This window comes from Hypoxylon fragiforme (assembly GCF_022984875.1).
Source record: "Hypoxylon fragiforme strain CBS 206.31 chromosome Unknown GGS25scaffold_9, whole genome shotgun sequence".
NCBI classification, from domain to species: domain Eukaryota; kingdom Fungi; phylum Ascomycota; class Sordariomycetes; order Xylariales; family Hypoxylaceae; genus Hypoxylon; species Hypoxylon fragiforme.
The window spans coordinates 1,430,644-1,458,570 of record NW_026054764.1 but is presented as its reverse complement, the minus strand read 5'-3'; the positions used below and the strand labels follow the sequence as shown (position 1 = coordinate 1,458,570).

Here is a 27,927-nt window from a genome sequence, read left to right as displayed (position 1 = left end):
CCGATGTATCCATCCTCTTTATATTCGATTCGAGGATAACTACCTATGTACCTAGTTCGATGCCTAAGTTGCCTATGTTCCCTCACTTGCTCAGGCAATTCAATACCCTCAATGCTTCAATGTGTCTTCAATGCTCCCAACCGTATGCTCCCGAGTGTATGTGAAAAAGTGACCAATACATAGACTCCAACGCCAACTCCAACATGTATGTATTTGAAACCCATGCATATGACATGACGAGGGGTAAATCATGGTAGGTTACCTAGAATGGCTGTCGTTTCCCAATGAGTTGAACTTGAATACTGCCCAGTCCATATTGTAGTTAAGGCTTGTCAGTTCTCTCTGGTTGTTTGAAAGTGCATTCGATTTCTAGTTCTCCCAAGATTCCCAACCTTTCAGCGTAATCCTCCAGCGCCCTTCTCGACAACAAACGCAACCCCAGCCCTAGCACGGTCGCTTCGAACACTGCTTCGCCGACTACTGCTTGGCGGGGGGGACACCACACCCACGGCTATGGGCGAAGAACAATATTGGCTGGTCGGCCCACTATCGACGGAGGCGTCATCATCATCATCATCATTAAAAACCCTCTCATCATAACCCCAGCGCGTCACTCCACCGTTCCTAATCCAACCCTCCAAGTTGCGGCACTGGCTCACGTCGGCCCAGACCAGGTTCCCGCAGCCCTCGAGGACGCTCTCGATGCCGCTAGCCTCGACACGCACGCAGCCGCGGACGCTGATGCGTTCGAGGTCGTTTAGGTGTAGGGCGATGCACGCCAGGCTATTATCGCTGACCGCGCTACCGCAGAACGCCATCTTCAGCTCGCGTAGCTGGGGTAGGCCCAGAGCCACCACTTCGGTAGCGGTGTCTGACAGCGCGCAGCAGAATGATAGGTCGAGATGGGTGAGCCATTTGGCGGCATGGACAAGCGCCACGATGGCATTGTCTGACAGGTACGTGCAGTCGGCAAGACACAGGCGTGTTAGATTAGTGAATCGGAAGGGCGCCCAGCTCTGAAAGCCGGCATCGGTGATGGATGTGCAGCGCGTAAGGGATAGAGACTCTAGTCGGTTCGATGCGTGGGCCGCCATGTGCGCCATGGAACGGTCGGTTATATGCTTGCAGTATGATAGATTAAGGCGTCTAAGCTTCGGGCAACCCACGACGGTACCAGGAGGTGGCAGGACTATGGTCTGCGTATGCGGCTTCTGCTGAGCTCTGAGACGCGCAGCGGTTGCGGCTGAGCTCGATATCACGACTTGCTTTGGGTTAGAAGGGGCACTCTCGGGGATCACCCACCCCACTACACGAGCGAGTAGGTTATCGCCGACCTTGCGACAATTGCTCCAGTCGACTTCCTCTAGACCCTTGGCATTCTCGCTCATATCTAGGATCTGGTTGGCCGAGACATCCCAAACAGACTTCATCTTCCAGATCTTAATATTTCTGCCGCAGACCCTCCATAACGCCTGAAAGCCTTCATCGGTAATGTGGAAGCAGTTGCTAATGTCTATTTCGATTGGTCGTGGTCCGAGAAATGGTGCAATTACGTTAATGAGCGCTTCGTTTGTCACCCTGCGGTTGTATAATGAAAGGTTGACGTGAGTGCATATTTTTGGTGAGGTGGTGAGAAGCTTGCGCATGTGAGAGGAGAGTAGTCTTAAACGAATGAGCTCTGCAACGTCGAGAAATTGAAATATCATCACTAGGATGTCGTCAGGGAGGAGAGGCTCCTGGGTAGGAAGTGTTCGACTGGACAGTATCTTCGTCTTCTTTTTAGGGACCTCCGAATCTGGAGAAATAGACACGACCGGAAATTTGACCGCAAGAGAGGTGTCAATCTTGCGCAAGCGTGAGCCATTGGTAGGAGATCCAGGCGATTCAGTCAGCGGGGGTGTGGGTGGAGCGAGAGAACCTCGTCGGCGGTTTCTTAGATTTTCCATATCAACACTCAGGTAGGGATCTGGATCTTTGGGTCCCATTTGGTCTGATTCGTCCATGACCGGTGAAGCGGGCTTTGAGGGTGTGGTGAATATGACCTGGGGCGTGGGGCGCGTCGTCGGCGTTGACGGCGCTGATGTATCACTTTCCACTAGATCTACGTCTGCCATCTCAACGTCCTCATCTTTTGACTTAATTCGAGTCTTGGCCGTGTCTTCAACCTGTTTTCTTATATCTGGTGAACAGCGTCTCCACAACTCCTCCAGAGCTTCGCCATTGATCATGAGACACTCGACGGCTGTGATAGATCGTACAGTAGCTGTACGTCGAAGCGAAAGACCCATGTTAACAACCTCTCCAAAATATTGTCCCTGTTTTAGACGTGGCCTTATAACAGAACGCGTGATCCTCTTTTGCGGTTGCCCTTCGGGTGGCTCATGAATCACCTCGGCCTCGCCGCGTACAATGAAGAATATCTCGTTGCCAGCTGTCCCTTGGCGGATTATGTCGGTAAAGGGCGGGTAGGTTTTAGGTTGTGCGCTCATGCCGAGAAAATGCAGAATATCGGGTGGTAGTGTTGAAAACAGGGGAAGCTCTCTAAGCGTTTGTCTCACGTGAACAAGACCACTTCCCAGGGCGCTGCCTACGGCCGGATCTTCGACCGAGCCTGGGCTCGGCGATTTCCTCTTCTTGGTGTTTACTGTGGACCTTTCTTTGATAACACCAATTTCCCCCGTCGATACTTCACCAGGAACAACTTCTCGTGCTGCTGCCAACCCATGTTTGGAAATTTTGAGACTTTGCCCGCTCTCCCGACGCTTCTGGTTGAGAATATTGAGACGTTCATGGGCTTCCTCTCGAATCGCCTTCTCCATATCCGGGAACTTGGGTAACTCCAATTGGAGGTCCTCTTTCTTGAGCACGAGCAGGAGACATTTCGTGCGCGCAACAATGGTGGCAGTTCGGGGCATGTCCATGAGAACCCCGATCTCACCAAAGAAGGCACCCGGCTTAAGCTCAGCATATACAGCCTCGCCGTCCCTTGAGGTTACACCAACGACCCCCCGAACAAGCCAGTACATAGCCTTTGCTTCATCGCCTTCGGTTAAGATATGGTCGTGGGCGGAGTGTACCTGTGGTCTTAAATGCTTGCCTATAGCTACCAAGAATTCCTCGGGGGCTGACATGAAGAGCGGGAAAGATCTCATGCGATCGAGTAGATCAAGCGGCATATCAGGGATAGTGGAAGCGGCTAGTGGGGATGGGCGTATCGGGCGGGTCGGATTTGTCTCGCTATTAAATGACCTAATCAAGGACACGGAATCGGCAGGCAGGCCATTAGCCGGATGGTGAGCCAACGCCCTATAGGACGAAGGCGGAGAGTGGGAGGCCCTATTCCTCCTCATGGCTAACGACGAGCCTTCGGCTTGAAGGGCTTAATATGTGTAAATTACGGTATTGCCAGCCCTAGATTATGAGCGATATCAATCCTTCCCTCTTTGAAAGCAGGTATTGGCCTGGGGTTTGCCTTGGTCTCGCTAAGTGAGGGGATAACGGAAGTCTGTCACTTTAGGCAAGGAACAGTTCATGCTATAGCTAGCCGCGACAACAGCGCCAGAGACGGGGTTTCTGGTTTAGGGGTCTTCCAATGTCTCTATCAAGGATTCTTTATGATTGCCCCCCCCTAGTTTATCATTTGGGGTGCGACGATCTTGGTTGAAAGCAGAGCGGAAACACAGGAGCTAGAGAGTATATGTCGGTACTGGGTCTAGGGAGGTCGAGCTATTGACGCTAGAGGCAGCACTGCGTCATTGCCAGGACTGAAACTGAAACTTATTCGACTCGTGCTCTAGAAATTTCGGGGAAGCTGTCACTCAAATGAGCGAAGACACATGGCGGGGAAGGCTACCGCGTGCTTTGGGAATAGTCGCGATTTGTCGAGAGGCCGTTACCGGGGTCGTTCGAGGCTGAATATTCCAACTACAAGTGAAAGCTGGTTAGCTTGGTGTGCATTTTCTCCTTATTGCAATATTGCAACTTAATGAGCAATCGCATAGCCAATAAAGAACTTACAATTAGTCGCACAGTTACCAAGTAGGAAATTGATTGGTGATTCAATTATCTCCGAGACAAGAAAGCAGAAAGGAGAGGGAGGAAGGAAAAAAAGAAGAAAGGACCCCGCGGAAAGAGACAAGTTTCGTAAGGATTCAAATTAGTTAGTATGCTGCGCATCGACATGGAGACAAAGTGTGGGCGTGAACATTCAAGAAGAAAGCCACTCCCAACTTCCAACTTCCACTTTCTTTCCTCTTCCTCGTCCACTTTCACTTTCACCTTTCACCTTTCACCTTTCACTTTTATTTGTCACTTTCCAAACGTCTACTTCTTCTATCTCGAATTCGAATTCGTACCGAAAGTAATAAGGCAAAAGATGGACAGGCAGTGTGCATACGTACCTGGGTAATAAGGAATCTTGTAAAGTAAGATATGGCACAACCTAGGTACCTATCGGTAAGGTACAGTCAGAAAGGTATGTACAATACAGTAAGAGTAGAATAATACCTTATGTACAAGGCTAGGAGGCTAGGAGGAGGTTCGGGATATGAATCTTCTACGTCCTTTCAGGGGTGACGCTGACTAGGACTACAAACAACAACAATGGCGATGACAAACACTCAAGGCAGTATAAAAAGGCCAATGCAAATCAGGCTGTCAGGATCATGACAAAACTAAGCACTACTATGCATGCATGGCAGAATGTAGTAGTATATATAGAAAGAAGGTCTAAAATAAATTGTGATGTGCATGTATAAGTAAGATATGTACGATGTTGGTGATAATGTAGGTATGTAGGTATGAGACGTCAGTTTTCTTTGTTAATGTATATGTATGAGGTAAGTTAGGTACCTAGCAGCCCTAGGCCCCTAGCAGCTAAATATGCAATGTGATTGTTGCGCGTGCAGATGCAGAAAACATTATGCAGAAAACCGCAATAGTTGTGAAAAATGCGGAGAGAAAGCAAGCAACAGAAAGGATGCGCTGGGCTATGCTGTGTTGTGCTGTGCCGTGCTGTATGTACATGTATGCGCTTACATAAGGCCCAAGGAGTAAAAAAAAGTTGAAAAAATGTAACTAGTTACATAGTACTTACACATGTATGATGGGAGCTGATGCAGATCTAGAATTTGGGTTCTTCTTCACCTGCCAAATGCTTCATCTCCGTCAGTGCCTGCTTCTTTTGTTTTAGTTACTGTACCTAGGTTAGGTATCTAACATGCTTAGTAAGAGCTTGAGGATCTGAGCACGGACCATATTGCGGCACCGAATCTTTTGCTCTCACATGGCAGTCTCTATTTTTATTCATCGAGCTATGAGCTATCCTAGGTACGTACTGTAGCCTGTAGGTACATATGAACATGTCATGTGGCACCCCTTATTCTATACAAACATTAAGCTTCTCGCATAGTAACTATACCCTAGGTAGGTACGAACATCATAGGGCAGAGGGGATTGAATCCATGTATCACGTGGCCCCCCATAAGCTACTACCTACATATGTATATTCAGCTTCGAGATTCGAAACATAAAGCATCCATGGATATAGCATATACATGACAAGACACCTAGGTATGAAACGGAAGCGACAGCAAGCAATCATCAGTGTTCTTTGAACTTCTTTCGAGTAGGTAGGTTACTTACGTTAGACGCCAATCACAACTACACACGATATAAAGACGAGGGAATTTTGTTTGGTTATTGGCGTGCTACTTGTTATTTGAACGATACGCACTCTCGCCAGATGTATTAGAAACTGCCTACTGCCCACGAAAGATAAAGGCTGCTTTGCTGCTGTCCACTCACAGCATAACATAACTCCTAATAGTCACCACTCATTTCAGTCCACCAACAGATTTCCCACTACCGTCATTAATCCAGCAAGAGCCAAAGGATTTTGCTGCATCACGGCCCACAGTTTCCCCCCCATTTCCTGCTCTCCATACAGCCCTTCCCGACGATGTTTCCGACGTGTCGTTTCGCTCCCACAGCATAGGAGTCATGATTCTTGGGCTGAGTAGATGGGTTTAACGGTTGTTTCCTGTGGTGGATAAAAGTCAGCAACGAAGAATGAAATCAAAAAAAGGGGGTTTCCTTGGAAGAGACTAACCTGCAGATAGCGGAATTTAACAGTTCTTGCAGACGGGGATGCCCTTATCGTACTGGCAGGACTGGTTCTCGCCACAGTGGTTCGTGATCGACCAGCTGTTGAGGTCCCGGCCGCACGCGGCAATCTTGTCGCCATCCAAGCACGAAAACGAGCCAGCCTTGCACGGCCACGGCTTCACTTCCTCGGAGCCAGGGCAGGCCGCGGAGACGAGCGCCGCAAAGGCGGTCATGACGATGGCGGAGACACGCATGGTGAAAGGACTGGTGGGGGGGTGGTTTGGCTTGAGGTGGGAGAGGCAGGTGCTGTGTGTGGGAATTGGGACTTGGGAAAATCTGCGGTGCTGGTGTGAACGCATCTTCAAAATTGGCGGCAGACGCTGCGCTTTTATAGCTGATCGCCCACTCCTGACGATTCCCATCCAAAGTACATAGGGACACAGGAGTTATTCGCCTCTATCACTGTGGTTCAGTAAATTGCCCGCTAGGATGGTTACAACAGTATCCGTCTTCGTTGAGGCTCTCGAAGCCATGTCGGGCCAATCAGATTCAAGGATGTCCGGAGCAGGGCCCTGGTAGTGTAGCTGAAAGGCGGGAGCCCGTTAGGAGGAGAGTGTGTTAGTGGCATTATCGTATCATAGCGGTGAGTACATATCTTACCCCTTACCACAGAACCACGGTTCGTATGAAAGACAATGTTCAGCTGCCAGTCAACATACGGTCTTAAAAAGTCAAGGTCCCCATGACTAATGGCCCATTCGATTGCTCAATAGGCTTCCATTTTTTTTCTCATATCATCAGATTCTAATCCCCATTGTATTCGCGTTGTCATGCATCTGAAAATATCTCTATGATGTGCTTCTATACTCTTGCGTGATCTTTGAGATATATGTTGTTATCTGCTTATAGTCTTCTTAGATAGTAGTTATACCTAGCTCATATCGAATTCTACACTGAACCTCCCAAAACCCATGTGTAACTACTGTACTACCGGTATTTAGAAACTACGCCGCGGGGCGGGAATGGTAAGTGATCCAGTTAGTTAGCGGCACTTCACCAATTATCCAGGGGTATTAAATCTTAAAGTATTGTCCAAATAGTCTTGGCAAACAGGGCAAGGGCTAAAGGTAAAATTAATCCTAGAAGAGCTCCCAAAGTGTTTCCCGGAGGCAAAAAATTAACAGCTAAACTGCCAGCTGATGCTGAGTTAGGGTACCAGTTTATATAAAAGATGGGAAAGCTGAATGCTGGTCTCTTGTAGCTTCCAGGCAGTTTTCCTAGTAATAGTACCTCCAGGGTCGTTTTCTTAATTAATATAGACATTAGATGTGGCTTGTGCACGATGGGACTGCCCGAGTCTGATTTCAGAATGGTACACTAGCCTTTACTAACCTGGTGGAGGTGTCAGCTTGAGATGAAAGATGATGGGGAGTGTCTGCTTGGCATTCGGTTTCTACACCAAGTACTAAAAATGTCCATAGTCACATACGGGTTACATGTCTCCTCAACCCCCTTCAAGTCTCTACTATCTTCCAATCAAGCATAAGTGTTCCCCTGAAATTATCTAAATAGCAATGACCCTATAGTGTCGACTTCAGACATGTCATAAGGCTCCTCTTTCTAAAAGAAGAAATAGGAATACTTGGGGTTGACGTGTCTAACAAGTTGTCCACTCCGGCATCTACACGGTCCCTGTAGATGTGGCGATGGTTCGGGGTTGTGTTGTCTTATGGAGAAGGGGGCAACACCGGAAAAGGGGTCCCCGACCACAGGAATCAAGCAGCTAGCTACCGAGTAGCTAGGAACATTAGAATACATTACTAACGGAAACTGCAAACCTCATATCTGCCCAATGAAGGAAGTACGTCGAATAGGATCTTCAAGATCCAGTACATATCTGTCTGGAGATACCTAGGTATGTATGTACGTATGTCAATAGGCGTCCGAGATATAAGATAGATATCTGAGATTATTGGGTGCCCCTGAATTGTGGCAACTAACTATAACGAGGTGTATATCATAAAAGGGGAGCAGATCATCAATGATCTATACAGGGACCAGTGTCGATCCAGGAGTTTATATTCGCCAGCGTCCCTGCATCCGAAGGGCAGATATATTCCCTTCCATTTATAGCAACTAGCTACATCAGTAACCTAGGTCTAGGGCTTCTGCGAGATGTCCTCTCTTTACTGCTTCGTCGGCATCTCGGCAGGGTCATACAGGCGTACAGGATAGCCGATATTAGAGGCTCCGTGCTCGAGACTTTCAACATTGGTAGGATCTCTACCAACTTCCTTCACCCCAAGCACCATAGATACGTGCCAAATAAGTGCTTAAGTAGGCGGTATAGGTTATGCATGACGTGCCACTTTTCCCATGATATGGGCTTTACCTCGACATGGCATATTCTACGCCGGAATTGTCCTTGTAGGAGATCGCTCCGAATATGAATTAGGTAGATGGCGAAATGAATTCACCATTTAACTATTCAACCTTTATCAGCCAGAAAGTACTCGTTCAATTATGTTAGGGAAACTTGACATCGCGAACTCGGAGGCTTTGCAAATATCACTCTCAACTATTATACAGTGGGGGCGATTCACCGGGAAAGGAGATCAGCTAATCTACCTCTTCTAGTCCTTGGATAAGACTAGGAGCTCTCTGGGCGACCGCCATACATCTACGGTATGCCCAGGCGACGAAATCTGAAAGTATAGACCACATGTGTAATGACCATATGTAGAGGCTGGGGGATTCGATGCATATCTGTCGTTTCCAAGCAATCGCCCTAGCACCATAGGGCAATGTTAAGATTCCGCAAGGCTGCATCCCATAAAATGTGAAATATCGTTTACCGGCGAAGCAAAACCAAACTTCGGTCATGTAACGCGGCGCATCGTGGTCAACATTTGGACTCGTCAATCGAATCACGCAAGGAAAGTCGATGTTCAACAAGTATCGCATACGATACTCCCATGGCTCGACGTACCACCCCATGCCGTGTCTCTTCACTTGTTCCTTATAGCTTTTTTCGTGATACTCCTGGTGGGATTTGTCAAACCAATGTTCATAAAGACCGACGTTGTATTGCAAAAGTGGAAACTTGGGGCTAGATTGTTGGAGGGTGGTATGGGCAAGAGTCCTGGGTCTTACCAGGCTTCCTCTCCGACTTTGTTCCTGGTAGTCTCTTCTTCTCCATTGTTCGAAATATCCATCATTCCAGTCACCGAGTGGGGAGAAGACTTCACTACTCGTGTCACTGGGCTCATAGCCAGGCAAGAATGAATGCTCTAGAGCTGGCTGGTGCGATATCTTCAGTTTTGTAAGACCAAGAGGACCCGGCTCTAGTGACATGAAGTGACTGCCTGACAGTTGTCGATATTGGCTAGTCACAAATTCCAGGTTTGACTTGTTCGGCTTTTCAGTATTTTCGTGGAGCTTCACTGTAAGCCAGCATTTCCAGCAAAGCTTGCTGCACTTTTCAAGGCAGTCTTCGCATGGAACATCGCTGACCATATGAGTGCAGAATGAACAAGCACATGGAGTGTCCGATGAAGGAAAGGCGTCACCAGATAATATATCAAAGTATAAGTCATCCATGTTGGAAAAGATGCCGAGGATTAAGATGGAGTGCTAGAGAGGTGAGGACAGTAGAGTAGAGTAGAGGAGGTGGAACAAGGCCGCTGGGGAGATTTGGGCATTGTGAAAGCAGGTTAGTTTGTGTTACCTTCATGTTTTGCGAAATCCAATCAACAGTTTCATACACCTGTTGGTCAGTTCAACTGTACCGTAGACCTACTTAGACTTTGTGTTGTGTCTAAGTTACCAGACTGTGTAGTGAGGAATAACCTCATTTCACTGCAAGTTGGTGAGATGGAAAGGTTCGAATTATGTATGTACCAACGTTTTTGAATGTTTAAATGTTCGAAGTTGTTGGTAACTATCTCGGGAGCGCTAAATTAAGCTGTACTCCACAGTGATCCACATGTGCATTCTAGTAGTACTAGGTACCTAGTAGTTATGTAGTTATACCGAGGTACCTTGTACACACTCTCGTATCTTTTATTCCGGAGTTTACAGCTGCTGTGGCGGGGTTAGGAAAGTGCAGAAACTGGTCGGTTCTTTCCAGTTCATTCTCCCGCCCTCTGCTCCACCTGTCTTTTTTTTTATCCAGTCACCAGTCACAGTGGGCGATTACATCAGCCTTTTTTCTCGGAACAATATCAAATCAGCGTCATTGTCCCGCATTCTTTCTCTCAACCACAACTTCTATACTTTTATCCACCTTCACCATTCTTTTCGTTTGTCTTCAGTCTTCAACCTTCAACCTTCAACCTTCAACCTCATTCCTAACGGTTGAACGCAAAAATGTCGTTTACTATCATGGTCCGCCAGGGCCCTATGCGCCTGGCATCTAAAATACCAGCTTTCACAAAGTCCTCTCTCCGAACCGCAGCTCCCGCCCGAGCGTTCCATCGATCCACTAAGCCGGCATCCAACTTCTTCAACTCACGAACAATTGTCGCATCAACGCTATTGCGCACCATACCGAAGAACACCTTCGCACAATCGTCGAGACAATACATGCAACAGTCCACTGCACCCCCTGTGGACTCGAGTTCGTTGATCCGTCGACTCCTCACTGGTGGTGCAATTTTTGGTGGCACTCTCATCGCCATTAATGTTGTCTTCAACCGTGAGACCCGTGAGGATGGCGGCATGCCGCTGTTTGAGCGAGCTTACCTCAACTCAACCTTCCTACACACTGGTCTTGGAATCGGCATCATCGGTCTCACTGCGCGACAAATGATTCAGAGTGGTTTCGTCTATAGATTGATGGTGACAAGCCCATGGGCCGTGGCTATTGGTGGTTTAGCTCTTAGTTTCGGTACCATGATTGGAACCCGATCCATCGACCCCGATAAGTGAGTAGTCATTATTATATCCTTACCGTTACTGGATAAAAGTCAGCTAACATGGACTAGCTATGTTCCGAAATACGCTCTCTGGACTGCCTTCAACGCCACTCAAGCCGCCTTCGTAGCGCCCTTACTTGCTTTCGCTCCCGGTGCTCTGATCGCGCGTGCTGGTCTGTACACGGTGGCGATGATGGGAGCCATCTCCTTTGTTGGTGCGACAGCCAAGCAGGAGAAGTATATGTATATCGGTGGTCCTCTTCTAGCTGGTGCTGCCATCGTGGCTGTTTCGGGCCTCGCACCGCTTGTGATTCCAGCAACCGCTGTTCGAACTCTAGCCATGACGGAAAGCCTTTGGCTGTACGGTGGACTGGCCGTCTTCGGTGGCTTCACCCTCTACGATGTGCAGAAGATTCTCCACCACTCGCGCCTAGCTGAACAAGGCATTATCAAGAAGGACCCGGTAAATGAGAGCATCTCGCTCGAGCTGGATTTCTTGAACATCTTCATCAGGATGGTTCAAATCCTGATGATGCAGCAAAACCGCAGGAAGTAGAGTGGTGGGTGGGATATAATATTAGGAAGGTGTCAAGGGTGGATGGTATGGGTGTGACTCATGATAAAGCAAGTCTTTCGGAACTGGACTCGAAACAAGAGATTAAGCAGCATCTGGCTTAATGAACGTATCATAGGCAGAATGGAAACTCTTCTCTCTACACACAGACAGGGTTAGGATTGTTTAATGTTGTACCTACTATTGTATTAACAAAAGAAAATAAAATAAAAACTTCACAACTTTTCAAAATTATATCCTGAGGCACAGTTGTATAGATGAGTGGTAATATGTTGGTCGATTACTGATCGCTGGTGTGATATACGATATATTTAGGAGTAGGCGTAACTATATACATACCTTGCTTGTTCGAGTTGATGTTATGTATCTGTATGCTTACCCTAGGTAAGCTCGCCTCAGGTGGCTGAGACGTTAGTCAATTTCCAAGAACTGCACCCGTGACATGTAGAGTACATACTAGGTAGTACATAAGTAAGAACATTGGAATAACATCGATGTGTTGAGCTGATCTAATTGGTAAGGCGTTGTTCGAGTGACTCAACAGGTCGTTGTAGTGTACCTGCCCACATGCAGTTATCCATATTACAGTTGGAATTATCAGGTTAGATGTACCTAGACATGCGCTAATAAGCCTGCCCCTAGGCCTAGATTTACAGCAGGCAGCAGGCGCACTTGTAGCAACATTGAACCTTAGAAACCTTGCATGCTGCGGTCGATCCATCGACTGACCTGGAGTCTCCAACTTCAACCCTTTCTTTAAAAATATTATGGATCAATGTACATACATACATGTAGTATATATCCTGCCTGACTTCTTCGGTGTACGTTGGTCGAACCACTGTACTTTGGGATTCAACGTTATTAAACGTTGTTTCTGATTTGTTTACCTTCTCATTTGCATCATCAATTTCATTTTCATTTTCATTTTCATCATCATCATCATCATCATCGTCGTCGTCGTCATTAGTACCCGGTCGGTCCGTATAACTCACCACATTTATGCTACTTACCTATGTACCTAAGGTGCCTACCTACCTACCTACTTAGCTCAGACTCTCAGTAGCCTATTATCTACATGGTACAATACTCAGTAGGTAGCCTACTCAGTACATAGGTAGTTAAACCTACCGCCATCTTCAAGATACTTGAAGCCTCTCTTCCCATCTACCTACCCAGTAAGTAATATTAAATGCCCTTATCCATAGGTATCTTCTCCATCTTACGTAAATCATGATGTTATGTTACTCTTGTACCCCTCCTGCAAAGCATCCAATACATAGGTACCTACCTACACGGTATTCATCCAACACTATTATTTATACATATTTACTAAGCATACTACAGGTAGTTCAAATATCTTCACTACTACCTTACGTTTATCAACTTGCATTCGACAAGGAGGGTTCCGAGAATACCCAATTCGTTGGAACCCTCTTTCACGCCAGCCATGGCGAAGCATTTGTCTTCATTCAATGGAAGACAGATGTTGAAGTAAGTGAATTTCATACCATGTATTTAGTAATATTGGCTAACCTACTTAAAAGAAATGCTCGTTCTAAACTTGGGGGGTTGCCTAGCAAGCGATTGAAGGGTCTCATCAAAAAGTTTTCCATTAGATCGCATAAATATCGTCATGATGAAGGGGGAAGTTCCACCGATCCAGCTGATAATGACGATCAGTCATCACTCGGAATCCCTCCCACCCCGGCTCCCACCCCGGCTGACCTGTTGATTCCAAGCAATAGCAATGAAAATGTTTCAAGGCTTGTACGTAAGGCTGGTAGGGTGAGCTCGACGGGATATCAACCTAAGCAGGGAGGTGCTGGCTTACTATCTCTTCCCCAGGAGTTATTCGACCATATCACTAGTTACTTAGGTTACGCCCATATTGGCGTTCTAGCGCTTGTCAACAAGGAGCTCATGGCTCGTTTCCTGCGATCGTGTGAGAGGCTCGATCCCCTAGACACCGAGGAGCAATCGCCCTACAAGCTGTTAGGTAGATTCATCAAGAGAGCACCGATCCCTAGGGCCAAAGTGCGTGGCACCCTCCTCAGCCTCGTGGACTACGATATGGAGGACATTGTCTATTGTTATAAATGCAAGAAGCTACACGACCCCTTTTTGGCTTTCAGAGACCGCGCCTACGCCCCACATAAGGCTGCTAGATGTAGCGATTGGTCTATGGATCATCACATGCCTTCGCGGGCGACTAGAAAGTTGCTGCGCACTATCACTAAACGCCGACTTCACGGCGCCGAGTACAGATACCTGATGCAACAGGTCAACAACACCGCCACGTTCTACCAGAAGGGAATCTTGGTACAAATTTCATTGCGAATGCGATATCGCAACGATGATATGATTCTCAGACGCCAGCAAATCATATCTTCGACCATTAAGTCATCACTCGCCATGTGGCTATTCAGTCAACAAGTTTTGGACCCGCAACCGGCTAGCAGCTCGTTCCTAACACTACCAAAGGTTTACCCGGCATGCTATCACAAGTCCTGGGGTACGGTATACTCCTCTCTAATCCACCAACTGATCAACCCCCATTGCACACAAGATCATGGCGACGAAGAAATTCCACAGCACTCACCAGAGTGTTTCGGAAGTTTCAAAGGAGACAACAACTTCGACGCATCGAAGCAGGAAGGCCACATGATACACGAGAGGCTGAAGTGGCAATCTTCTCCAACTCCGCGGAACCCAATGGACGTGCCGGCGCCACTAGGGGACGTTCTAAGCTGTAGCAACTGCACTACGGATTTTAGCCTGGATGTGGTGGCCCTACCAGAACCCTTCGGCTGGGGCTTCGTTCTTACGACGTGGATAGACTTGGGTAGACTTGACTTCTGCAGTAAGTGGGATAGTCATCGAGACGGGCGGCCGTTGAGGCATTACCTGCGGAAGCACGTGCATGGGGATATATGTACGCGGTTCGAAGACTTGTCAACCCGGCTCGACCACCAGCCACGGATCAGCGAGATTAATCTCGACAGGATGCACCCCGTAGAGTGGGCCGAGCGTGCAGCGAGGGGCCAGGGATTGTACAGTGGGTGGAGTTCGGCGCACAGCTGCAACCCCGCGACAGGTTGGATAGAGGATCCAGATCCGCTGGAAGAGGCGGACTATTAATGACAACATAACTGTTGTTTAAGAGAGGTAGGCGTTATTTCTTACGAAGCATGGCCGAGGAGTTCTGACATCCCATTATTTTCAATTTTGCGCATCACTTGGAAGGATATTCAGAGTTTTTGTCATGCGTTTATGCATCAGCAGGCGTCCGGCATCGCGGAGAATGGGTTGACCTTCAAAAAAATATATTCACAACAGCCAGGAGTTAGGATAGACGGTACCTTACCTAGGCACCGAACGATCGAACGAATAAGCAAGCGGATAAAGGTTTCTACTTTGGCCATAATTAGCATGACGGTCACGAGATCGATATATTTTTCATTAGCGAGCTTGAATTATGACCACTCCAATGTTATCCCAGGGAGAGATTTTGTTCTGTTTTTCTTTTTTTAAAAGAGAAAATTGGCCAGGTTTGTTTTGGAAATTTCTCGAGTTGCTCTACTTGTTATGAATCAAGCAGTGTATGCGTAGTTGCTACCTAAACGGTACCTAGATTACTTTGGTTGCAGGACAGATATCGAGCAAAAGTCGTGAGGATGGCTGGCCCTACCTAGCCCCGGACCCCTGATTTCCAGACAGAAGGTTCTGTAACTAGTCGTTGCAATGACTGCCGAGTCCTCGTGGCGTGATATAACCTAGGTATACATGTACGCTGCGAGACATCACACTAGCTCATCCTCTCCACAAGTGCTAGCAAGCGTATATAGGGTAGCAGCCACCTTTTGAATGCCAAATCAATCCACCCATCCATCACTGCAAAGGCGGAAACTTCCTCAGGAAATGCGTAGGACACTCGTAGCCACTCGGGTTATGGTGCAGATACTGCTGGTGATACTCCTCAGCGTCCCACCATCGCCCCGCATTCACGATCTCGGTGACAATGCCTCCGTTGTACCACTGCTCGGAGGCGCGCTTGGTGACGTCGCGCGCGACGCGCTCCTGCTCGGCGTCGTGCACGTAGATGGCGCTCCGGTACTGGGGGCCCACGTCCGGCCCCTGCCGGTTCGCGGTCGTCGGGTCGTGCAGCTGGTAGAAGAACTCGAGGATTTGCTGGTAGGTGAGGCGCTGGGGGTCGAAGTGCAGCTGTACGCTTTCGGCGTCTTTTGGGGGCTTTTGTTAGTTAAGGGTACCTAGGTAGGGTATGGGCTGGGGGTGTGAGGGGGGAGGGGAGGGACACACGTCCGGTTTGCCCTGTACACACAGCTCGGTACGAGGGGCTGTTCACGTCGCCGCCAGTGTACCCCACGCGCGCGTCGTACAGCCCTTTGTTGCCGAAGTGCTTGCGGTACAGGTGCTCGACGCCCCAGAAGCAGCCGGCGGCAAGGGTGGCTTTCTGGGCGCCTTCGGGGATGGCGGTTGCGGCGCTGTTGCCGCCGGAGGTGTCGGGGGATATGCCGAGGCGGGTGGCGGATGTGAAGGGGCGGAAGAGGCGCGACGCGAAGGTCGGCATGGTGAAGGCCATGGCTGCGATGGCGATTACGAGGGCGAGGAGGGCGGTGGCGAGGATTTGCTTCGGGGTGGTGGTTGGTGTGGTCATGAAATATATACACTACCTGGTAGGTTAGGTTGATTTGCCTAGTAGTAAGTAGGTGGAGTTTTTGCGATATGTATAAAAAGACTGGAGATGGAGAAAGATTAGGTAGATGATATAACTATTGATCACGGGTAGATCTCTGCTAGGCTATAGATAAGTGGGAAGATTTTAGCTTTTAAACTTGGAATGAAGCTGGCCGCATTTGGATTAACGGTTAATTGATTCCTAATGAGGGGAATGTAGTAATTATTCCAAAGAGATGTTAAATAAGCTTGTGTACTACTAGTAGTAGGTGACGTCTGGAGGGGAAGAGAATGACAAATCTATCCAACGCCACTTACCTGACGAATGATGTTATACAATTCAGAGGTACATGTACATAATTACATAGTACTAGGTACAGGGATAGGAACTGTTCTGTTGCCGGTATGTGGTCCGTGCCATCCCAAGCTATGTGTTCTGGAAGCTATTAATTTAGATTCCAAATGCCGCATACACGCATGCACGAGTCCATGCAGTTAACCGCTCTATTAATTATCATGTATCTCGAAAGATTCAGCCCTATCGATATTAAGAATTTCTATATTAATCACGTTGTTGCTTGTGTCTCATCTCATACCTAGTTGAGACCACCCTTCTCATTCCAGACCGCCGGTCGTTGCGACTAATTAGTCCAAGTTAGCTGTTACGCTGAGGCTCGCGTTCGGTGCGAATACGGTTCGCCGCTTAAAGCTTCCGCAAAACTCGAGCTTCCTTGAAACAGCTGACAGTGAAAGCCCCTTAGATGATATAAGATCGATGATCGATGATCGATATACTCAAACGTAGCAGCATAAGTGAGGCATTTTCGAACATGTCATTCATTTTACATGTTACCTCAAGTGTAAGGAGCCTCAAAGCTTGGGTACTCGTCTGGGCAAAAATGCCAGGTAGGTCAGGACCAAGAGTCCCAAGTAGGTAAGCCGGCTTTCAAGGAACATAACTCAACATTTTCACGATCCTAAACATCACTCATCGTCAACGACGTCATTTACCATCCGGTTCTATCATGCATCCTGCCATACCGTAACGGTACCGCCACGATGGGCCAAGCTGAGAGAGCTTTGGAAAAAAAATCGACTTGGATCGCTTTCGATCAGCCATGGCAAGCCATGACAGGGGGGTCTTGGCACGTTGCAGAACCCTGCGAAGATCTTCCCATGCAAGCCGTGCGCTGGGCACACTCTGGACGAGTTGAGGCATGTGCAGACGAGAATGCGGCACGTCCAGAACGATGGTTCGGGTCCATGTTGCAGACGACGTTTCAGGTCAAGGGAAATATCAAGCGATGAGCTACATTTACCTGCATTTGTACCTGCATTGTTCTATCGTGAAATTCGTGAGGCCTCGCGAATGACATGACGTCGTTCTCCAGATCACGATCTGATAAATTTCACCACGATCTCTAGGGGCGATCCATATGAGTTTCCCCAGGGGCACTACCTATCAGATTTTGACCGCATTTGGGCAGCTTCGAGAATTTATTACTTACCTACCTACCTAACCTTTAGTTTACCTTCTTTCCTCTACTTGTGGTTCCTGTTACCGACGCGTCCAACCGCGTCCCAAAAACATTTACCTACCTTCCTCGCCGCCGATCACCTTACCTTTGATCGTCCCATCTTCTCCTCCTCCTATATTACTTCCGCTATCCTATATCACGACCCATCCATCCAACCAAAAACTAAAATAAGATAAACTAAACTAAAAACCTATCATCACCAACCAACCGCCAAAATGCTCACCAACCGCCGCACCACGTTAATGATCCCCTCGCCCAACAGCAACGCCAACAACGGCCGCCCCGCCTCCTACGGCGCCCCCGTCCCCAACAACCTCAGCAGCCTGCGCCCCTCCGACGAGCCCCACAGCGCCGCGCCCGCCATCCTCACCTCCACCACCCCCTCCCTCCCCGGCTACCGCATCGCGCGCGTCCTCGGCGCCGTCTACGGCGGCACGGGGTACGCGCTCAAGGACACCAAGTCCATGCTCAAGGGCGCGGTCACCGGCGCCGAGGTGCGCGCGCTCACGCACATGATGTACAACGCGCGGGACCAGGCGCTCGAGCGCATGACGCGCGACTGCGTCGCGCGCGGCGCGAACGCTGTCGTCGCCGTCACGTTCGAGGAGAGGGAGGTCCTGGGGTGCTTTTTGCAGGTCACGGCCGTGGGCACCGCGGTGTACGCCGAGAGGGAGAGGCCGCAGGGGCAGCCGCAGACGCCGATGACGGCGACGTTCTTGTCGCCGACGAGTGCCGGGTTTGGCCACGTTAATAATGGTGGCGATGGAAACGATCCGAATCCGTTCGGGTCGCCGAGGAATGCGGAGTTCCCGTTGTCGTAGGTGGGAAAAAAAAAAGAGAATAAAAAGGGAAGGGAGGGGAAGGGAGGGGAGGCGCTTTTATTTCTTGATTTTCTACATTTTATGCGCGATGAGGAGGAGGAGGAGAGGAGGAGCTGAGGAGCTGTTGGGTGGTTTGTTTGGCTTGATACCTGGTATGCTATGTACATGCATAGATTTTTGGTGCGGCATAAAGATAAAGCTTTGTTTGGGGTCTATTTTTATTTACATATTGGGTTGGGTATTTATACGAGCGAGATGAGCTTCTACTTTATTTGGTTTATACTGGTGCGCCTGTGTGGATTGGGCTGTATCTCGAGTTGTTGAGACCTTGGAATACAACAATGTCCATTTTTTTTTTTAAAAAAGGGGGGGTTTGGTGATGGTGATGGTGATGGTGAGGATGTTTTTATCTTAGAGATTACAAGATTTGTTAGCGACCCCTTTCTTTCAGGAATTTGTCTATCTTAGTTACCTAAACTAGGTACTGTTGGTGATCCTGGTTTGAAAATATACAATGTTCTAATCTCGGTATAATATAATATACTTCCCACGGGTTTAGAGACTGAAGCCTTGGTCCATAGATAGAGGATAGTGGACGGGAGACAGATACTGCCTATATACATACATACATACATACCTACCTAGGTAGGTTACTTAGTCTGCGGGTGCCGGAACCCCGTTGGTTAAGCTTTCGGGAAGTAGCTCGGATTCCTCGGGTTGTTCGCATTCTCCCGTATCTTGCTTGGCGTGCTACATACATCTGTACCTACCTACATACCTAACTAGTAACTATGCTCTAGTATGATGTGCCGCTCAAGAGTTCTTCAAAGCCGGTCAAGGAACCCGTCACATGACCGAAGTACAAGGCATGGAAACATCGAAGGTCCTGCGCGAAGACTTACGATTGCATGCATGTACAATACAATACAAAAGCCCCTTTCGGATTCCATGCTAAAACCCGCCGGGCCTTCCACTAGGCTTCTTGACAGGAAAAATGGTCCGAGGGTGCAAGTATGTACTAGGTAGTAGGCACATACATACATACATAACTACCCGAATGCCACGTTGAACCAAGGCCAATTCTAAATTAGTCCTTTTCCCTTTTCTTTTCTTTTCTTGCTTCCGGAAATTTTTTACCATGCCTAGGTATGTATGTACCTACCTACATACATACATACATGATACATAGCACCTATCCTCTCCTTCGGTAATTGGACCCGATAACGGCAGATCCTTCCGAGCTAGAAACGAAAGGACATCACACCAGACCTAATGGAAAAGTCCCATGTGTTTTACGGGGATTATGGAGTATCATTGTTAGGTACATACTGTACATGACTAGGTTAGGTATGTTAGTTAAGAAGATGTCAGGATTAGAATTAGGAAGGTGTGAATGAGAGTACCTACCTAGGACCTAGGTATTGGACCCTGCGGAACAAGGTCATTCGAGTTTTTTCTGTTCGGTAACAGGAGTCGGATCCTTGAGGTGCTTATTAGGGCGGAATAGCTTGCTGTTATGTAGGTTTGGCCTAACTAGTGTATCTGTTTTCTCAAGCTCCCGAAAATGGCTTTCGCTCCGATGGCTGTCTGTCTGTCCTTTGGTAACCTCGGCCCGGGGGGCGGAGTGCTAGGTACCTAGGTTAGGTATATATATATACATAGGTTATTTACAGTCTGTATTATCGCCTAGCCAGGGGTCCCGCGCTTCCTCCTCTATTAGCTGCCAATTCCGAATTGGAAGAAGAAGAAGAAGAAAAAACTTGATTAGGCTAGGTAGGAAGGCAAGGTAAGGTTACCCCTGGCTTGTCTTATCACGTCTTGTCCTGTCCTGTCCTGTCCTGTCCCGTCCCGTCCACCTCTACCCCTGGATCCGCCTGCTGTGTGGTACGGGACGGAACCCCATGGGGAAAAGCTTAAAAAAGCCTAAAGAAGGCCGAACCGCTATTTCTTCATCGATATTTTGGTATTTGCCATCCGAGGGCAGGGGGGCCGTTTATTAGGTATAGACCCGATACAGTGTTAGTCACATGCACACATATTCCCCCTTTTGAGCAAAGACGTCGTGCGGCGGGAGTGGTCTGGGCCCCACACCATTTACAGCGAGGAGTGTTTGTGGGATATAAAATAGGGTTAGTTACATGCGTATTATTTAAACTCATACTGTAGCTAGGTAGGTATGCTGTGCGTGTGTGACCCCGTGTGTGTATGTGACCGTGTGGTGTGTGTGTGTGTGTGTGTGTGTGTGTCTGTCTTGTGCTACCTCTCCCACATCTACGGAAAGCAGCAGCAGCAGAAAGCTTCGATCAGATCATGGCGGGAGCCGCCCTGCCAATCTGCAGCCTCCGGAGGTTGCTCCTTTGGCGTGTGCTACCCCAAGCCGAGCTAAACCCAGCCCGCAGGAACCAACTTCTGGACGATTCTGGACTGTCCTGGGCTGCAGCAGTGGTGTGCATTATTGGGGTGGGAGGGGATCGGGGGGTCGGGCGCGAGCAGTAGTGTAGCAGCTCTACATTGCATGTGCATGTACATACATTAGGTAGGTATATATAGTACTATGCATTCATGTATGTATGTATGTGTGGGCAAAGGCGGTGCAACGTCAGGCCGGATATGGGTGTAAAGGGCAGAAGCAAGATTGACCAACGACGATTTTTTTTAAAGTGAAAACGCACTATTAATAGAATTATCAATGTAGTATCACCGGAATAGGAACAGGAAAAGCCTTATCGAAGGAACAGGAATAGTCAAATTTACAACGGACTAATGCTAGCTTGATAGTCTACCTAGTAGTCTGCTTAACCGAAGGAGCCGGGCAAGGAATTCAATCACAACGACATCACATCACATCACATCACCAGTACTAGTTAGTGTAAGTAGTCAAAGAGGGGTAGATATCTTGGTAAGTGTTTGGTTTTTTTTTATATATTTATTTTATTTTGTTTTTGATCATTCGTACTAACTATACTATTAATATAACATTAAGAAGTTAAGTAATAAAACTAATGAGACTACCTATATAAGGGACGGGTGTTTTTTTAAGGAGAGTAGAGTACAGAAAAGAGTAAGTAGCAGTAGTCGTCCGAAAGGTTTATCCCGCGTTCCCAATGAAGAAAAAACCAAAACAAAAACAAGACGCTTTTCCCTTTCCTTCTTGTGTGATGCTGCGTTTTTTGGTTTGTTTCGTTGCGCCTTAACATTCCTGATATCAATAAAATCGTAGAGGCATGCTGTTGGTAATATCCAATGATGCTAAGGCCGGGGTGCTGCTGCTGCTGCTGCTGATGTGTGTGTGTGATATCCTTCGAAAAAAGTAATAAAAATTGGACAATAAAGAATTAATGCTTTCCGCTGTTGTTGATGACATAAAAAAAAAGATCCCGACCAAATGGAAAAAGCTGATGTTTTCCCTTTTCCTGGCCCTCGTGAGTTGTTCAAAGACAAAAATAGAAAGAATAAAAATTAAAAAAATATGCCCGTCCCCCGTTGTTGTTGAGAATATAATAGTAATAAAAAAAACCCTTGGAAAGTAAAGTGATATCATGATATTAACGCCTTTTGCAAATGCCAGCTGTCTCCGAGGTTCTGATGATAAGAAAACCCTCAATAACCCCCTGATCATTTCTTCGTGAAGTAAGCCAGCAGCGGGCCACTAAAATGCATCAAGACCTCGAAGCAGAGGCCCCTTAGGGGAGGCGTAACAAAGACCTCCAGTACAGTGAAGTATAAAAAAACACAATGACGTCCATGGTATGGGAAAGGTAAAAGAAAAATCCGGTGCCTGGTGGTAGTATAGTAGGTAATAAGTAATAAGTGTATGTGTGTGTGTGTCGGCAGGTTTTTGCCTTAAGTAGTAGATAATATAGGATTATGGAATTATGTTGGTGTAGTTGGTTGTCCGAGTCGCTCGCTGGCTTTTGTGCCGGGTATTATAAATCCGAACAAACAACGAACTAGACGTATAGTAGTAAATATAGCGAAAATGTTGAGAAAATGTTGTTGTCGAGTGAAGTTAGTCGCTCGTCAAAAAGGTGAAGGCAGGCCGGATTTTTTGGTTCCCAGATCGTTGGACGTCGAATCGAAATCGGTTGGTGGTGGCGGCTTTTTCCCCCGTCCCCTCAACCGAGCACAGACACGCTCTCTCTCCCCCTCCCTTCCTTTATACAAACGAGTGATAGGTCCCCCTCATTCCCCTTTTAGTGGCAATGCGTGTGTGCCTTTGGTGTTGGCATCGTAGGCTTGTTCTGAGGATGGCAGTACCAACAGCTGCCTGTTGTGTACTCAGTTCCACAGTTGCCGCACGTGTGCATTTGCATATTGTCGGTTTTGTGAATAGTTATCCGCTCCGGGATAGGAATATGTGTAAAATTAGGTTGTGTATGTTCCTGACGGATGGGAAAGACAATATGTGCTGTGTTGTGCTTGTGCAACCTAGAGTCGGTCAAGTTAGGATGAAACGTTCTTTGGGTAGGTAGCTTCAGAAGCGTGGGCCATCCACTTACAGGCCGAGATAGGTTCAGAGCTGGGGACTAGCTTGGTTGGTTTTGGTATTTTTTTTTTCCCTTTTTCCCTTGTTGAGGCACGTGTGTATGTGTGTGTGTGTATGTGTATGTATGTAGGTATGTGTGTGTGTGTGTGTATGTATGTATGAAGGAAGAAACACGTGGAATACTAAGGTAATACTAAAGTAGAAGTAGGAGTTTTGCTGTTTTGGATTTATATAAGAACGAACGAAGCTATGGTCGGGTTGGTATTAAAGAAGGGTTGAGAGTGTGAGTTTGAGGTGTGTCTGAGATTCAGATTTCAGATTCTTTGTGTCTCTGATGAAGAATTTAATTCAAAGTTGGTGATGACTCTCCCCCTCCCTTCTGGGGAAGCTAGACTAGAAATTATGAGCTGGGGTGGCCCTTCAACGGGGACCCTGAAGGATCTTCGTATGTGGATTAATAACTTAATATCCATCCCAATTTGGTTCTAATGCACGATCCATCAATAGCTTCACAATGGCTGGCTGACAAGCTCCACAGACACCACCTGCCTACTACATAGTACAGTACTACCTAGTACTACCTGGGTACAACCTGATGTAAGGGTATTTGCCAATAGTGCCAGGTAAGCAGGAGTGTGTTGCCGTTTAAGCGAATGACGAGAAGGCCTAGCTTCGAATCGAATTTATTCAGGAAGCACATCAAGCATATCAGGCACATCCCAACGCACATCAACCCATATCCCGTTTTGCCCGTTTTGCCCTGTCCGAGAATTGCGATATTGCGATATGCCCAAACGCAAAAGAAGCTAAACCACGTTCACCACGTGGTGTTCGCCTATGACACCCTACAAATACTCTATGATACCTTATGATACGCTATAATCCGTGCTATCATACCCTACGATACCCAAATAAACCCATGTAACCCCAAGCAGCCCAAGAGGAAGGGGAAAAAAAAAAGAAAAAAAAAAGAAACACCACTTCCATCACTACCACTGCTACTACTACTACTACCACCACCACCATTCCCCAAAATAAAATATTAAAAAAGAACTCGTCACTCGTCACTCGTCACTCTCACTCTTTCCCTTCCCCTTCGGCATCGTCGGCTCCTACCGAGTCTGACCACTAGCTGTGACGAGTGCGATGTTGTAGACGCAGCCAAGACCGCGGGATCCCTTTTCGGCCGATATCGTATCAACAAGAATGGAACTCGATAGAAATGGAGAGAACCGTGGTAGGCCAAACACACACATGAAGAAGGGGGTCGATCACCCGTTGTTGGCAGGGTGAGGGAATATTGACAAATCGCGGGTATGCTCGCTTGTCCAAAATAAAAAAATAAAACCGTTTTTTTTCTGGGGATAAACGGACCGGATGCGGCCTCGAAGGTCTCCTGACAACTTACCTTGCCTTGCCTGATTGTGTACAAGTTGGATGTGTGTGTGTGTGTGTTATGTTGGTAACTTGGTATACATCCCTACATACATTTAGGTAGGTAGGTATGTATGAGTATACTGTATGTATGTTATGTATGCTGATAGTATGCATGTATGCTACATGTAGGTATGGATAGTTAGATAGTACCTACCTGTATGTATGTATGTTATGTGTAGTATGTACATACATACATACATACATACATACGCATACATACGCATACACATACACATATGATATGTCTACTTACGAAAAGTGTCCACCTTCGCCCGCGAGAGCAGCAACCGTGAGACGATCTCTCGGATAACTCGAGGTGATGAGCAAAGGGGAATGCTGCCGTTAATCAAACAATTTTGGGATAGTTCCTAATGTAGTAACGGGCTCCAGTTATACCTATAGGCTTGGCACATCTGTCTCCGATTTTCACTTCTGTCGGTGTACCGCTGAATTATATCTGCCAGCTTGCATATTTTTTTTTACTACTAGCAGTAGTTACAACTACATATTGTACAATACATACATACCTTAACAAGACCTAACCGACTAGGTTAGGTATAACTAAAAAGAAATGTTGTCTAGGGCTACTAGCAAAAGAAACTAGGTATGCGGTGCGTAGGTTCTTGCATAGCAGCGAAGTGAAGCCTTCTCGTATTCGAACGACAATCGCGACAATCTTGACAATCTTTATTTTCCGATTTCAAAAAAGTGAATATGTATTTGACGACAAAAAAAATTATGGGAAAAATGAGAAAATGAGAAGCGTAATTTTGTAATTTTGTCGCGTCGAAACTTATTGTCTTTCTCTTTTCACAGCCCTCCTCGATGCTACCGTTCTTTATCCCTGGTAACCTACGTCGATCTTTGTTCATTGTATTGCATTTTTTTCTTGCCCTCACTCCTCTTTTTCTTCTCCATCTCCATCTCCATCTCCCCCCCCCTCTTCCCTTCTCGGGCCAAGCAGAGAAAAGACGTGTTCCCCTCGCGATCAGTTGAGCATGATGATGAGGGGGAAACGCATTTGTGTGGATTCCACATCCAATAATAGCGCTGCCGCCGCCGACATGCATCTTGACTCATTCTAACATAGTATATCCCGTCCCCAATCCGGGTATGGTGGGTGCTCCATTCTGCCCCATTGCTCCATGCTCTATGGCCCCATGCAGCCTACTACGATGCGAAATGCACAATGCAAATGCCTACTCGGGACCTGAGCGCGCTCGCACGCACTCACGCACGTACACACACGCGCGCGCGGCAATGCATCAGTGATCCATCGGTGATCGGATTCTTGCACGACCTTGCCCTGCCCTGCCCTGCCCATGCCTACATACATACATGCATACATACATACATACATACATACATACATACATACATAGGTACATACTTTAGGCAAGGCACCACAACACGCAAACCCAGGTTCTCTTCAACGTTTCGCCTCTTTTTTCTTGGGGGGGGGGGGGGGAGGTGGGAGGGTTTTTGCCTCGTGGCCCTAATATAACTTGGTCGGTTCGACGGGCTGGATTGGGATAACACACCCGCTGTGGGTTCCCGCCTATTTTATTTCCCGACTGAACGGCGCCGAATCAAGTTACTCGATTTCATTTGTTTGGCCATGAAAAGTCTAAAAGCTACGGGTATCGGATCCGTGGCGCGGGCTAAATTAGAACTGGAGATCCTTACGCGAGCCCTACGTGAAAGCTTGCCCTTGTTACCTTGTGCCTGTGGCCCTGTGCCTGTGCCTGTATGTACGTATGTAGTCTGACATCTTAATATGTATGTATGTATGTATGTATGTATGTATCCATGGATATGTACATGTGCCTGTGCTTTGTGCTTGTGCTTTAAGCAGCTAAAGCGCAAGTTACCACCTACCTATGTAATGCTACTATGGTACTAGGAGATGGCGCAAAGCGCAAAGACGAACCGCCAAGATAGCCAAGCTGACCAGTCGCCAGCGTTCCTGGCCCGGTAGTTTGGTTTAGATCAGGAACTACCGTGTGGGAGCTCCAGCGAGCCGTTTCCGTTGGAGGCTATTCATATTACTCCCCCATTCGGAAGAACTGGGTAGGTCAGCATCTATTATTGGTCTATTAATATAGGCATATAGATTACAAGTCATTAAACAATGTATATGGAGCTTTTCTTGGTATATGTTCATAGGCTTTCCGAGCAGTTGAATACAAATGCCAATTAAATATGGATGATCCTATTGGTTTAATGTTGTAAAGATCGTATTGTATTCAGGTTGTACCTAAGTAGTGAGTACAGCTTACAAGTTACACTACGTAAATAGGTACATACCTATCATAGCAGCATCGTGGCATCATGGCATCATAGCATCAATGATCATAGCATCATAGCAACATACTACCTAGTAGGTACATACATACCTAGCATCTAGCAGATGTCTGTGTGTAAAGTGACTAGGACCACCGGGTACCTACCTAGTACAAGATTATGTCACTGTCACTAATAACTACATCCGTACATGCATCATGATGTATGTCGTCGGGATATACACACAAACATACATACCAACAAACATACAGTATGACAGTCAAAACTCCTGGTGTTGATTAACTTTCGCCGTTCGGTAGCCACCTATGGAGATTCTGTATGGCAATCTAACATCTCGTGTTCAAGAAAATTGAAAAGAAAATTGAAAACCCCGTTATAATTGTTTTGAATCCCCATTGAATTGCGTAAGTCATCGACAAAGTTCAAATGAAAAAAAAAAAATCACCCCTGAAGAAAAAAAAAAAAAAAAAAAGAGACTACAGTGACTATGTCATCACGATAACTACATCATCAGATCACGAGCAACAGATTATCACCAGACACCACCACCACAAGTGAAACACACAGACACACAACTAACTAGTCAGAACCTAGGGTGCAAGTAAACTGGGTAAAGAAGATGGGTAAGGAAGACGTCAGTTTTTGAACCCGCCCGCAAATCCGCTAAAGTGATATACCTACATAACATAACATAACATAACGACTACCCTAACTAGGTACCTAACCTACAGCTACCTACTAAGGGCAGAGTACCTGACAAACCCTTGCAAGATATTCTAAAAATTATTCTGACGTATGTAACCAAAAGAAGGGTATCTGCGGAAACGCTACGATTGTTTTAATTGATGGTGGTAGTTAAATGTGGTAAATGTCGTTCTAATGATGATGTGCAAGGCTCCGTTCTAAAAATAAAACCACAGTATCGCTACCAAGAGCAGACCATCGTAGCCATAATTGAGGAGTGAAAGAGGGGAATGCTAGTAATTACCGTAATTACCTAGTACCTAGATTTAGTAACGTGGGCTGGCTTTGCCTGGGTAGATGGTCATTA

The 27,927-nt window shown here is 47.1% G+C and overlaps 8 protein-coding genes across 8 annotated transcripts; 4 read left to right on the top strand and 4 right to left on the bottom strand.

The window, feature by feature from the left end:
- Positions 1–180: 180 nt before the first annotated feature.
- On the bottom strand, positions 181–3,877 carry GGS25DRAFT_451983 (RNI-like protein). Its single transcript, XM_049258841.1, has one exon. The coding sequence runs from the start codon at positions 3,348–3,350 to the stop codon at positions 396–398; it is 2,955 nt and encodes a 984-aa protein (XP_049113103.1). The 5' UTR covers positions 3,351–3,877; the 3' UTR covers positions 181–395.
- Positions 3,878–5,904: 2,027 nt separating this feature from the next.
- On the bottom strand, positions 5,905–6,359 carry GGS25DRAFT_525479 (uncharacterized protein; the record flags this gene model as incomplete). Its single annotated transcript, XM_049264793.1, has 2 exons — positions 5,905–6,040; positions 6,163–6,359. 2 exons carry the CDS (start codon positions 6,357–6,359, stop codon positions 5,905–5,907), a joined length of 333 nt encoding a protein of 110 aa, XP_049113102.1.
- A 1,740-nt stretch (positions 6,360–8,099) lies between these two features.
- On the bottom strand, positions 8,100–9,980 carry GGS25DRAFT_507339 (uncharacterized protein). The gene has a single exon (XM_049262382.1). It carries the CDS (start codon positions 9,703–9,705, stop codon positions 8,725–8,727), a length of 981 nt encoding a protein of 326 aa, XP_049113101.1. The 5' UTR covers positions 9,706–9,980; the 3' UTR covers positions 8,100–8,724.
- Positions 9,981–10,173: 193 nt separating this feature from the next.
- On the top strand, positions 10,174–11,826 carry GGS25DRAFT_507338 (inhibitor of apoptosis-promoting Bax1-domain-containing protein). Its single transcript, XM_049262381.1, has 2 exons — positions 10,174–11,030; positions 11,091–11,826. Exons 1-2 carry the CDS (start codon positions 10,474–10,476, stop codon positions 11,575–11,577), a joined length of 1,044 nt encoding a protein of 347 aa, XP_049113100.1. The 5' UTR covers positions 10,174–10,473; the 3' UTR covers positions 11,578–11,826.
- Positions 11,827–13,042: 1,216 nt separating this feature from the next.
- On the top strand, positions 13,043–14,733 carry GGS25DRAFT_525476 (uncharacterized protein; the record flags this gene model as incomplete). The annotated part of the gene is made up of 2 exons (XM_049264792.1): positions 13,043–13,086; positions 13,140–14,733. 2 exons carry the CDS (start codon positions 13,043–13,045, stop codon positions 14,731–14,733), a joined length of 1,638 nt encoding a protein of 545 aa, XP_049113099.1.
- Positions 14,734–15,242: 509 nt separating this feature from the next.
- On the bottom strand, positions 15,243–16,347 carry GGS25DRAFT_451787 (PMSR-domain-containing protein). Its single transcript, XM_049258840.1, has 2 exons — positions 15,913–16,347; positions 15,243–15,833 (listed from the first exon to the last, which is right to left on the bottom strand). The coding sequence occupies exons 1-2, from the start codon at positions 16,268–16,270 to the stop codon at positions 15,484–15,486; spliced, it is 708 nt and encodes a 235-aa protein (XP_049113098.1). The 5' UTR covers positions 16,271–16,347; the 3' UTR covers positions 15,243–15,483.
- Positions 16,348–17,821: 1,474 nt separating this feature from the next.
- On the top strand, positions 17,822–18,885 carry GGS25DRAFT_451752 (uncharacterized protein). Its single transcript, XM_049258839.1, has one exon. The coding sequence runs from the start codon at positions 18,044–18,046 to the stop codon at positions 18,647–18,649; it is 606 nt and encodes a 201-aa protein (XP_049113097.1). The 5' UTR covers positions 17,822–18,043; the 3' UTR covers positions 18,650–18,885.
- A 3,793-nt stretch (positions 18,886–22,678) lies between these two features.
- GGS25DRAFT_507324 (uncharacterized protein) lies at positions 22,679–23,731 on the top strand. The gene is made up of 3 exons (XM_049262380.1): positions 22,679–23,077; positions 23,149–23,580; positions 23,674–23,731. The coding sequence occupies exons 1-2, from the start codon at positions 22,852–22,854 to the stop codon at positions 23,295–23,297; spliced, it is 375 nt and encodes a 124-aa protein (XP_049113096.1). The 5' UTR covers positions 22,679–22,851; the 3' UTR covers positions 23,298–23,580; positions 23,674–23,731.
- The last annotated feature ends 4,196 nt before the right edge of the window (positions 23,732–27,927 follow it).